This window comes from Pongo pygmaeus, chromosome 17, assembly GCF_028885625.2.
Source record: "Pongo pygmaeus isolate AG05252 chromosome 17, NHGRI_mPonPyg2-v2.0_pri, whole genome shotgun sequence".
NCBI lineage: Eukaryota > Metazoa > Chordata > Mammalia > Primates > Hominidae > Pongo > Pongo pygmaeus.
The window spans coordinates 22,523,491-22,537,136 of NC_072390.2; the positions used below are offsets into that span (position 1 = coordinate 22,523,491).

The following is a 13,646-nucleotide window of genomic DNA, read 5'->3' on the forward strand; positions in this document are numbered from 1 at the left end:
CCCCATGTACAGCAGCCTCACAGACTGTCCGCATGCAAAGAGCAGTTGAGTGTGCTGGTCTATAAATTACATCATGCGGTAACTGCTCTTTTTCACTTCTAAATACACTGATTTTATAGTTACTAAATTTAGCCCATTTTTAACTCTCCATATGAAATACTGAAGAAAAGTAGTTCCATTTGCCTTGGAGGATTCCAGGCTATGGTACCAAAAAGCAGGCCATCAGAGTCAGTACTGACAAAGACTCATGGATCAGCTGTGGCATGACACCATGGTGCTACTCTGGCCGAATCCATCTGAGCTTTAGTTTATTTATTCACCAATAGAGATCAAAATCAGTATGAGTAATTGCTAACATTTATTGTTCACTGCCTGTACTAGGCACAGAATTTTATATGCAATTATTAACCTGTTTAATGCTCACAACAAGCCTGCGTCTGCTAGTATCCTCATTTTACAGATGAAAGGATATTAGATAGCAGTAGAGACCCAAACCATCCCCATCACACCACACTATAGACTGCTTCATTGTCTGTCATTTGTTGTATTGCCTTCTCATCCAAATTTGAGCTCTTAATAATATAAATCAGACTCATCAGAGGAAATGTATCCCAGACTTTTTGTGTTCACATTAAATATGTTTATATGAATATAGATTATTAGCCATTTTTATTTTTAAACCAAAACTTTTTCAGATCTTACAGCCATGTGTGTGTCCTGTCTTCATCCATACATCACTGGATCCTTAGAGGCTGTGAAGTAAACTAGCTTCTCTCAGCCCCAGTTTCTTCACCTGGAAAATAAACAAGTTGGAGTCAGTTATCTGTAGGATTCCTTTTAAGTCTAAATTCTAATCTACAAGTATGAATATGTAATTATTCATTTTAAAGTTTCCTTTAATTGAATTCGACAGTTAATATCCAACCAGAAAAAGTTTTCTATACATAGGCAAGGTGTTACTGAATCAAGCCTCTGTGTTTTTGTATGAAATGCTCTGTTACCTGGTATGCTTCCAACACAGATAACCTTTCTTGGCTCAAGAAAAGGTAAGCTTTTGCTTTTTTACCAGATGTGACTACCCCTGAATCTACAAAGAATCTTGTGGAGTCATCTATGGTGAATGGAGGTTTGACATCACAAACAAAAGAAAACAGGTTAAGTACCACACAGCAGGTGCCTGCACAGCGGAAGAAGCTCCTCAAAGCCCCAACTCTGGCCGAACTGGACAGCTCTGAGTCTGAGGTGAGGCCCCGGTTCACCCAGCTTGACTCCAAGATGAGGGTGCTTAATGCTCTCTGACCCAGTTTACTGATTATCTTGCTTCAGTTGTTGCTTAATCTCTTCCCATTTTTCAACCAATAAAGCTAGGATTAAAATTAATTTGGTTTGCAGGAAATTAAATAGTAGATTACTTTCTATTAGTAAAGACCAATATAGTGGCTGTAATTATAGAACACTAAAATTTTTGTCGGGCATGTTAGCTCACGTCTATAATCCCAGCACTTTGGTAGGCCAAGGCAGGAGTATCGCTGAGCCCAGGAGTTTGAGACCAGCCTGGGCAACATAGCAAGACCCTGTCTCTACAAAAAATTTAAAAATTAGTCACGTGCAGTAGCGCATACCTCTGGTCCCAGCTAGTTGGGAGGCTAAGGCAGGAGGATTCCTTGAGCCCAGGAGTTCGAGTCTGCAGTGAGCTGTGATTGCACCACTGCATTCCAGCCTGGGCAACAGAGTGAGACTCTGTCTCAAAAAAAAAAGAAAAAAAATACATATATATATATATATATACACACACACACACACACACACACACACATATATGTAGTCTTAAATTATAAGTGGGGTTAAAACAAGTCAACAGTTTTCCAACTTATATTACCTTAATATCTTCCCGTTTGGGGAACAAAAAAATAAAGTTAAGAAAAACATTTTACATAGATTCTTCTTCTGAAATCCACACACACATATACACACACTCATACTTAGGATTATTCTTTTTGTAATAGTAATACCAACAGACAAAACTCCAAAAAAGAAAATTCTAATAGTATTCTCCAGATTTCATCATCCACCTACTGCCCTTTGTGGAGGGGGAAAGATCTCATATCCTTCCTGATGTCAACATCCACCTATATGCTAATGCTTCCCACATCCATCTCAAGCCCCCATCTGTGATGTCAGTATTGTATACGTCATTGCCTGCTGGGTCTCCACTGCCCTTCCTCAAAATCAACTTAGGTAAAATGAAATTGTCTTCTTCCCTCCCTTCTCCCTCACCCACTTGCCAAATCAAACACACACACCTATCCTAGCTACATACGCATGCACACACACACACACACCCTAGCTTCACACACACACCCTAGCTACACATGCACATGCGCACACACACACTCTAGCTTCATACACACCTCCCCTAGCTACACGTGTGTGTGCACACACACACCCTAGCTACACACATACACACCCCAGCTTCACACCCTAGCTACACACGTGCACATACACACACCTGTGTGCATGCACACATACCGCCTAGCTTCTCATCTTCTGCTTGCTATCCTAGTTGCTGGCTCCATCCAAGGTAGAATCTGAGGAATTATTCTTTAATTCTCCTCTCATCGGTCTCCACTCCATTCCAAGCAATACCAATAATAATTTTGCTACTAAAGGTTTTTCAAACACTAATAACAATAAGAAATATTCGTATTACTAACGTCAGTTGGTCTCTTTCTCACTGTCTCTTCAGTCTATCTGACTTTTCTTCTTTGCTCCCCAAATTCCATCTTGCACTCACCACTCTTTGTAACTCCTGCTTAAAACTTTCGGAAGGCTCCCTGGCACTTACAGAATAAAATTTGCATCCCCTGATCACACGCCTGCAGACACCTCTGGTCTGATGTCACACCTTCCCTGTCTCTGGTTTATGCCTCAGCCACACACAGCCGTTCACTCTTCCTGCACAGCCCATCGGTGCTCAGCTTGGTGCTTAGCGGTGTCTGTGGTCTGCCCCTCATGTTCTTGTCAGAGTCAGCACGGCCTCGCTTTGTCTTAGGAAGTCTCCCGGATACCACTAGCCTGCCAGGACCCCTTCTCTGTGATTCTGTCATAACCCACTTATCCCTCTGTTTCACTGGAACACTTTAACACCCTGTCATGTAATTATTCACTTATTTCTCTGTCCCACCAGAGTACATGTTCCCTGAGAGGAGGAACCATGCTGAATTTACTTTATATCACCAGTTTCTAACACTCAGTAGACACTCAGATATTTAGATAAATTCATACTAACCTATAAGAACAGTGATTTACATTTTAAAAGCATCTAGCTCAGATATCTAGACAAAGCTCCAATTCGGTAGCCACTCCCACATGTGGCTATTTAAATTTAAGTTATATTAAAATTAAATAAATGAAGAACTCAGTTTCTCAGTCATGGCACTCAAGGGCCCAGGAACCTGTGTGACCATGGCTACACAGATCACAGTCCCTTCACAGAGTCTGGTTGGGCTGCCAGGAACTACCTTCCTGCACCCCCACAGGCCTACTTTTAACTCCTTTTCTAGTACTCTTTCATCACCTCATGAGGCAAGACTACACAGCAAGGCATGATCAGATAAATTTGCAGCCTCTATAACCTTCTTTGTGGTCCTCTTTTTGAAGATAAAGTGGTAATGCCCCAAATCCAAATCTTGAGATGATTTGCTAGGCACGCTCTTCTTAATCAAAGAGAGGCCATTTTCGTCAGTTAGAACATGAAGCAAGCAATAAATTGCCGAAAAGAGAAATGTGAGATCTGGATTCCAGCTACCTCTGACTTTTGTCACTGGCTACTGGTTTAAACCCGGATGAATCATAGTTCTTAAATCAGTGGTGGTAGAAATCTCAAAGATTTATGGAACAGAGTGAATCATCTTAGACAAGGGTATGGAAATATGTGTATTCCTCTCTTCCTCTTTAATCTAAAATTGATGTTTTTAAGTATAAGGGAAGAGCAAAGGTATTAAATGTGAGAATGCCTTATGTTCCTTTTTAAATATATATATAATTCCTTTTTAATATATATTATATATATTTAGAAATTTTGAAATTCTTTTATATATATATTTGAAGTTCATATATGTATATATATATATATATATTTTTTTTTTTTTTTTGAGACAGAGTCTCGCTTTGCCACCCAGGCTGTAGCACAATGGCCCAATCTCTGCTCACTGCAAACTCGACCTCCCAGGTTCAAGCAATTCTCCTGTCTCAGCCTCCCGAGTAACTGGGATTACAGGTGCCTGCCACCATGCCCAGCTAATTTTTTAATATTTTTGTTAGAGATGGGGTTTCACCATGTTGGCCAGGCTGGTCTCAAACTCCTGACCTCAAGTGATCCACCTGCCTTAACCTCCCAAAGAGCTGGGATTACTTACAGGCGTGAGCCACCACGCCTAGCCAAAAACTTCTAAATGTATTCATATGTTAACATTTAGAAAACACAGATAAACCAAAGTCTTTACTTTTAATCAACTGTTTCAAGTTTTGGGTTTGTATTAATCAAGGTTTTAATAAACTTTCTATTGATGAGACAGTAGTTGTCTTTAACAGTGGTAGATGAATTGTGTTTATTCTAAAACACTCTATTAACATTAGCTAATTTCAGATCATCAACTGGTTAAAGCCAGCTCAGAAGAAGGTCTGTTGTAAAGCCATTTAATGAACTGACATTTATATAGACATGAATGAACACCTGAAAACTCAAACTGTGTTTCCTTACAGTGTGAATTAGTAAGGATAGTTCTCCATGTGGCACCTGCCCTAGGCCCGCTCAGGGTGGACAGACTGGGTGCTGGAATGGACACTTGATCTTGCTGGCCATCAGCGTATTCTCCCTTTGATGAGAGGAGCTGATTCTCTGATCTCTAGGTCTCTTCCAGTTCCAAAACATGGTAGTTTTGCTCCAGAAGCATGAAACTAGAAAAGATGTTGAGGAATTCTATCTATTCCTAAACCAAGATTGACTTACTTGTGGTCATACTTGCTGTCTTACAAATGGCCACAAGCACAGAGACTGTTAAATACATCCCATATCACATTACAGGGGTTTTTTTTTTCGTTCACATTTTATAGTAATTTTTTGTTCCCTACTTTTTAGTGCATTTTTAAACTCTTCTCCTATTCTTTTCACCAACTTCCTTTTTTTTCCAGTACCACTCCATTTTTTCCAGTCAAATATTTATTGAATGCCTTCAGTAAGTACTACAGGTAGAGACAGAAATATGATGGTCTCTGCCCTCCTGTTGTTTATAATTTAAATAGAACATAAAAAACATACCTAAGAATCGTTCCAAGTGCTTAGTGAGCACAGTGTCTTCCAGACACTGTCTTAGGGTATGTAGAATGTGACTGGACACTACAGAAGTCCAGAGACGGCAGAGGTCAGTTCAGTGAGTGAGTAAACACCACAGGGACTGAAAAGGCTGGAGAAGCCACATGGAAGAGTAGTAGGACTTAGGTTTTAGAATGAGTATAAAAGACGGCAGAGGGCTTTCTATTTTGTTGTGGGATGTGAGCCGGGCTTTGCCACAGCATGTTGATGTATTTCTCCCATGCCTTGCCAAGAGCAGAAATGCAATCTTACTCAAACCTCTGCTCCTTACTGCATGTCTGGCATCTAGTGACTCTGCTGACTTGTCTAGTGAATTCCTGGCTGACGTTGCACCGTGAGCAAAGAACAAGTGAAGACTCAGGGCTGTAGAAGACAGTAGAGAACAAATAAAGGGCAGTCTCAAAAAGGTTGACTTTATTCTTTTTCTTCCTGCCTCTCAGTTGTATCACCTACTTCCCCATTTTCCCTCTCCTCCTGAAATTTAATGGCTGGCTTCCAAACATGGTGTTTTGGGGTTTTTTTTTGAGATGGAGCCTCACTCCATCACCAAGGCTGGAACGCAGCAGAGTGACCTCGGCTCACTGCATCCTCCGCCTCCCGCGTTCAAGCAGTTCTGCTTCAGCCTCCCGAGTAGCTGGGATTACAGGTGCTCACCACCACACTCGGCTAGTTTATGTATTATTAGTAGAGACAGGGTTTCACCATGTTGGCCAGACTGGTCTCAAACTTCTGACCTCAGGTGATCTGCCCACCTCGGCCTCCCAAAGTGCTGGGATTACAAGCATGAGCCACCACACCTGGGCCCAAACATGTTTTTAAGTGCCAGAACTTTTTCTTCACACCAGACTTACACAGAAGTACAGTGTCAATCAGCTAGAAATGGAGATGGGGACTAGAGCCTTCCCCACCCACCACCACCCACACTTCCCGTCCTTCAGGGCCTCCTGAAGGCCTCATAGAGCAATGTGAAATTTCTTTTCCATTCCAAGAGGGAGTGGCCCACTACTGAGTCAGTACTCAGCTGGCATTGAACTCACCAGTGGAGTCCACCTGCCTCTGCTGCCCCTTGCATGAGCCTCTTTGCCCACCCTCTGTAATGAAGCCCACAAAACAATTGAAGGAGACACCAGAATTTCCCCTTGAAGAGGAAGCAGTGACACTTCCAACTGTAAACTGAACACTTTATTCACTCTTGATATAGGAAATGCTGTCGTGTATGTAAATTTCACCTGTTAACTTATCAGGACTCATTCTAGCAATGTTTTTGGTTTTTGTGGGTTTTTTTTGGTTTGTTTGTTTTACATTTTAATAAATGCTTTCTAGCCACCATAATACCTACGTAAACTCTGTATATATACGTGATCTTATTTAATCTCCTTTTCCATAGAAACTCTGTATTCTTTTAAGAGATACCTTCCACCATTCCACAATATCACCTGTGCTCCCCTGCAGAGTTTTCATTTGATGACATCCACCAGAAATTTCTTACCACCCATTGTTGTCTTTGGGGGTTAACTTAAATGTGGGTCCAAATTATCACACAGAACAGTTTACTGCTTAAATAACCCTTATTTAGTTCTGAATTTCTTTGTAATCATTTAATATATTATTGTAGATCAAATACTCATGAAATTAGAATGATGTTATTTACATTATCAATTACAAACTCAACTGTTTTATATAAAAAGAAAAAACTCCTTAATTCTTTTAAGAACAAAGACACTGACTTGCTTTTTAATTAACAAAATATGAGCAATTTCCATTTGATTAAATGTCCTTTTCCAGCATATGCCTGATAGCTGTGTGGTATTCCACAGTAATAACCTACTGTATTTTATTTACTCAGTATTCTATTTTTTAAGATTTAGGCTGTTTCCAGTTTTCTACCATTATAAAGAGCAACACTATTGTGAACATTATGTTTTTGCTTTCATTTTCCAGTTTTCTACCATTATTAAGAGCAACATTATGTGAACATTGTTATATTTTTGCTTTTGTTTCTTTCTCAATTTTTTTTTTGCCAGAACTGAATTTTCTGGGTGAAAGAATGCACATTTGTGTAGCTTTTGATACATATAAATAAATGCCTTAAAGAAAGCTATAATGAGCCAGGTGGGTGGCTCACAGCTATAATCCCAGCACTCTGGGAGGCCAAGGCAGTCAGATAGCTCGAGATCAGGAGTTTGAGGCCAGCCTGAGCAACATAGCAAGACCCCCCATCTCTACAAAAAAATTTTGCTGGGCGTGGTGGCTCATGCCTGTAATCCCAGTACTTTGGGAGCCAAGGTGAGTGGATCACTTGAGTTCAGGAGTTCAAGACCAGCCTGGCCAACATGGCAAAACCCCATCTCTACTAAAAATACAAAAAATAGCCAGGCTTTGTGGTGCATGCCTGTAATCCCAGCTACTTGGGAGACTGAGGCAGGAGAATTGCTTGAACCCGGGAGGTAGAGGTTGCAGTGAGCCAAGATCACACCACTGCACTGCAGCCTGGGCAACAGAGTGAGACTTCATTTGGTGCACACCTGTAGTCCTAGCTACTGGAAGGCTGAGGCAGGAGGATCACTTGACTCCAGGAGTTCAAGGCTGTGGTGAGCTATGATCATTGCCACTGCACTCCAGCCTGGGTGACAGAGCAAGTCCCCCCCCCCACCAAAAAAAAAGACCAACCACAGTGACTCACACCTGTAATCCCAGCACTTTGAGAGGCTGAGGCAGGCGGATCACTTGAGCCCAGGAGTTCAAGACCAGCCTGGGCAACATGGCAAAACCCCACTTTTGCTAAAAATACAAGAATTTAGTCTGGCATGGTGGCACATCCCTGTAATCGCAGCTACTTGGGAGGCTGAGGTGGAAGGATCACCTAAGCCCAGGAGGTCAAGGCTGCAGTGAGCTGTGATTGTACCACTACACTCCAGCCTGGGTGGTGGAGTGAGACCCTGTCTCAAAAAAAAAGAAAAAAGCACTGGGCATGGTGTCACTATAATGGTTATTTTGTATTGAGCTAACCCTGTGATAGACTTTCATTGTTGCTGGGGTTTTTAGTTGTTTGTTTTTATTTTTTTATAGAGACAGGGGTCTTGAACTCCCAGTCTCAAGCATTCCTCTTGCCTTGGCCTCCCAAAGTGCTAGGATTACAGGCATGAGCCACCATGCCCAGCCTCTGTTAGACTTTAGATATAAATCAGTTTGTGTTCACAAAGACCATAGATAGCAGCTATGATCCTTGTATAAAATATAAGAAAACTGGCCGTGTGCGATGGCTCACACCTATAATCCCAGCACTTTGGGAGGCCAAGGCGGGCAGATCACTTGAGGTCAGGAGTTCAAGACCAGCCTGGCCAACATGGCAAAACCCCATCTCTACTAAAAAGAGAAAAATTAGCCCGGTGTGGTGGTGCACACCTGTAAACCCAGCTACTCGGGAGGCTGAGGCAAGGGAATCACTTGAACTCCAGAGGCGGAGGTTGCAGTGAGCCGAGATTGTGTCATTGCACTCCAACAGAGGTGACAGAGCAAGACTCTCTCCAACAAAAGAAGAAGATAAGAAAACAGGCACATGAAATGGTTGCCTAAGTTCAAAGAGTTACTAAATGATAAAGTTAGATTTGAAACCCAAGTCTGTCTAACTCTGAAGTCCATGTATCTCATGAACTTGCTAGTATTCTCACAGTACATGAGAATGCCTGAATTAAAGAAAAGAACAAAGGCTGGGCATGGTGGCTCATGCCTGTAATCCCAGCACTGGGAGGCCGAGGCGGACGGATCACTTAAGGCCAGAAGTTCAAGACCAGTCTGGCCAACATAGTGAAACCCCATCTCTACTAAAGATAGAAAAATTAGCTAGGTGTGGTGGTGCATGGTTGTAATCCCAGCTATTTGGGAGGCTGAGACATGAGAATCTCTTGAAGAGCAAGACTCTAGTGTCCAAAAAAAAAAAAAAATGAAACCAGTATTTTTTTAACTGGAAGGGGCCTTAGAAATTTTGTCCAGCATCATTACTTTTCAGTAAGAAAACTGAGCCCCTAGCCAGGTAGAAACTGAGTTAGAAAAGCCATACAGTGTTTTAGTCACAGATCCCCTATAAAATTAGACCTCCCACACCCAGACCTTCTTTCCATTACTCTTTTTTTCAGTTCCTGGAAACCTAACTTCAGTGTCTCTTGTTATCTTTAATAACCTTTGCTAGCCTATCTTGGTAACTTTTTTTTTTTTTTTTTTTTTTACTGAAAGATGAGTTTTGATTGTAGCCATATCAAAGCTTCCAGTAGGAAAGCTAAGCAAAGGAGCTGTGTCTGAGCCCTCCTTGAACCTCTTTTCAGGAGGAGGAAGATTTCCATTCCTGTTAAGTGAGTTACGTGCCCAGACTGGCCCCTGAAACTATACTCTGGCAGTATTCGGCACCAGTGGGCCCTGGAGCAAAGCAGCAGTGCGGGAGGCTTTCCTGCAGCCATGGTTCTGAGCTAGAGAAGCCCTAACTCAGTGAGGATCAGCCAGCCTCTGAGATCAGACGAAAAACACAAGCAGATTCCAGGAAGCAGGCCAGGCAGTTAGAAGAGACTGATGTTCTAGAAATGTCAGAAACCCATCAGAATTCCCCAGATAAGCAAAACGTGATTAGGCAGTTGGAATAGACACGAGAGGGTACGCAGCAAACAGGAGTCTGTACACGCACATGCATGTACCCACGCATATGTGCACACGTGTGTACTCACACACCCTTCTCTCAGGAGATCTGACTGTTAGAAATTCCTTGGCTCTCTTTCCGAGTGTCTGAGTTACCCAAGATAGGCTAGCAGAGGTTAGTGTGATTCCTCTGGGGCAAGAACTAATCCTGGAGAAGATCTGTTTTAAGCAATCAGAAAATTGTGTGCAGCTGCCTGTTGTGGGTATTCAGGGACAGTGGCCCATTAACACTTCTGGGGGAGCAACGTAAAATTTAAAACAATTCTTTATATCTGTAACATTTCAGTATATTGTATGTGCATTGGGTAGTCAAGGTACATCAGATTCTAATGTCAAACCTTAGTTATTTCCTTTTTGCAAAAGCATTTTTAAAAAATTAATATACTGGCCACACATGGTGACCAGTATGGGATTATGCCTGTAATCCTAGTGCTTTCGGAGGCCAAGGTGGGAGGATCACTTGAGGCTAAGGAGTTCAAGACCAGCCTGGGCAACGTAGCAAGACACCATCTCTACAACAAATGTTTTTTAAAAGTTAGCTGGGCATGGTGGTGCATGTCTGTAGTCCCAGCTACTTGGAAGGGTGAGATGGGAAGATCACTTGAGCCCTGGAGGTCAAGGCTGCAGTGAGCCATGATTGTACCACTGCACTCCAGCCTGGGCAACAGAGTGAGAACCTGTCTCTAATTAACTAGTTAATTAATGAACATAAAAACTGAATATATTATGTGGTTTTCTTGTGTTATTTTAAAATCTTGAGTATATGCTTTTTAAATAGAGAATGCACCCTCTGAGTGCCAAAATCTAGTACTCCAAATGTGCTTACTTTTGCCTCAGTTGCATCTATAAGAGTCTCATGACATCTCGTAAAGTGTATATGTGTGTGTATATATAATTATATTATATATAATATATAAATAATATATAAATAATATATTTATATAAATATATTATTTATATAAATTATACAAATTATATATACTATATAAATAATATATAATATATAAATTATATATAATATATAAATTATAAGTTATATATAAATTATATATAATATATAATATATAAATTATATATAATAAATTATATATAATATATAAATTATAAATTATAAATTATATATAATATATAAATTATATATAATAAATTATATATAAATTATAAATTATAATATATATTATATAAATTATATATAATATATATAATAAATTATATATAATATAATAAATAATAAATATATAATATAATAAATATAATATAATAAATATTATTATATATAATATATATTATAATAAATTATATATAATATATATAATTTATTATATATAATATATAATAATAAATTATATATAATATATAAATAATTATATTATATAAATATAAATAAATATATAAATAATATATACTCTATATAATATATATAATTTATATATATAAAGAGTAAGCATGAAATAAAAGCATTCAGCATTATTAGGATTTTAAAAAATCAGAATGTGGCTGGGCATAGTGGCTCACATCTGTAATCCCAGCACTTTGGGAGGCCAAGGCAGGAGGATCACTTGAGGTCAGGAGTTTGAGACCAGGCTGGCCAACATGGCAAAACCCCGTCTTTACTAAAAATATATATATAAATTAGCCAGGCATGGTGGCGCTTGCCAATAATCCCAGCTACTCGGGAGGCTGAGGCAGGAGAATCGCTTGAACCCAAGAGGCAGAAGTTGCAGTGATCAGAGATCACATCACTGCACTCCAGCCTGGGTGAATGAGCAAGACTCAGTCTCAAAATAATAATAATAAATAAAAAGATTTTAAAAATCAAAATGTTACCTTTAAATTCACCTAAACTGAAATGTTAATTCCCCTATAACCATATCTGCAAATTTTTAGTGTTACTTTAAAAGGGAGATTCAGGAAAGACTTCCTTAGACTTTTATTTTCGAGACAGGGTCTCGCTCTGTCACTCAGGCTACAGTACAGTGGTGCGAACACATGTCATTGCAGCCTCGACCTCTTGGTCTCGGATCCTCCTGCCTCAGCCTCCCAAGTAGCTAGGACCATAGGTGTGCACCACCACACCTGGCTATTTTTTTCTTATTATTTTTTGTAGAGACAAACTCTCACTATGTTGCTTAGGCTAGTCTCAAACTCCCGGGTTTAAGCGATCCTCTGGCCTCAGCCTCCCAAAGTGCTGGGAATGCAGGGCTGAGCTACCATGCCTGGCAGAAAAGACACTTAGTTTTGATTTACATTTTTGACCTGGAGAGGACTATAAAGAATATTCCACCCAACCACATTTTCTAGATAAAAAAGATTCTGAGAAATGCTGAGTTATGCACCCAGGTTCTTCTGACTGATTGGCGTGGAACTGGCTCATTTGGGCATAGTAAAGCCTCTTGATTAAGTTGCTTTGCTTCTTCAAAGGATTTTCAGGACCATCAAACATTGATTAGTCATTTTAAACATCAGATGCAGTGGTGGAAAAATCCAGCTTTGAGGTTTCATAGGACTTCACTGAGAATAAAGTCTGAACGAGAGAAAAGAGCCCCTTCAGCAAAGCTACCCTCCACTGCTCTCCATGTTTTGGAGCTCAACATGTATGTAAAAAGGACATGAAATATAAAGGAAACATGAGAGGACCACATCGCATGTACGGCTAGATGTTGCCATTCTTTGAGCTGAGTAGAAGTGTGGCCAATGCTGGACTGCAGTAGTGTGCTCCGGCTCCACCTCTTCAGATACAGATTATTATGCTTTCTCATGTTTTCAGTTTTCTTTAGAATTTTAACATTTGTGGTCATTAAAATTATTGATCTTTTTAATTTGCTTGTAAAAGATTTCATTCTGACCAATTTACTTATTTATAGAGCCACTTTTTCTCAGAGATAGTTTTCTTACAGAATTAAGTATGATATTTTCATTATACAGAATTTAACTCTAACTGGTTTCCATCCTGGAGTAAAGAAACATGATCTAATTCTCCCTTAACACTAACAAAGGTAACAATGTGTAAAATTAGACTTTAAAAATATTTCTTATTTTTTTTCCTTTTGAGATAGAGTTTCACTCTTCTTGCCCAGGCTGGAGTGCAGTGGCATGATCTCAGCTCACCGCAACCTCCACCTCCCGGGTTCAAGTGATTCTCCTGCCTCAGCCTTCCTAGTAGCTGGGATTACTGGCGCGTGCCACCACACCCAGCTTATTTTGTATTTTTAGTAGAGACAGAGTTTCTCCATGTTGGTCAGGCTGGTCTCCAACTCCTGACCTCGTGATCCACCCACCTCACCCTCCCAAAGTGCTGGGATTACAGGCGTGAACCACTGTGCCCAGCTGACTTTAAAAATATTTCTAGCAAAGGTGAGCTGAAGTGTGTGAGGCACAGGGATGGTTTCTGCTGTTTTAATCAGGGTAGCAGATAATTATTTGGGAAGTATTGTGTATGACTCCTCAGCAGATAATTATCTGGGAAGTACTGTATATGACTCCTTTGTTCCTTTTCTAAGAGATACTCTCTGCTTTTATTTCTTTCTGACCTTCTGTAAACAGAAAAAGATTGTTCTAATTGCATGCTAGGTTTTTTGGAGATTAG

The 13,646-nt window shown here is 40.1% G+C and overlaps 1 protein-coding gene across 11 annotated transcripts in view; it reads left to right on the forward strand.

Moving 5' to 3' along the window:
• Positions 1-13,646, forward strand: part of SPIRE1 (spire type actin nucleation factor 1) — a 208,158-nt gene that overhangs the window by 173,716 nt on the left and 20,796 nt on the right. For all 11 annotated transcript variants that reach the window (XM_054460268.2, XM_054460274.2, XM_063653367.1 and 8 more), the window contains one exon: positions 1,070-1,242. In XM_054460268.2, the coding sequence (XP_054316243.1) occupies positions 1,070-1,242 (173 nt within the window). The remainder of the gene's footprint in view (positions 1-1,069; positions 1,243-13,646) is intronic.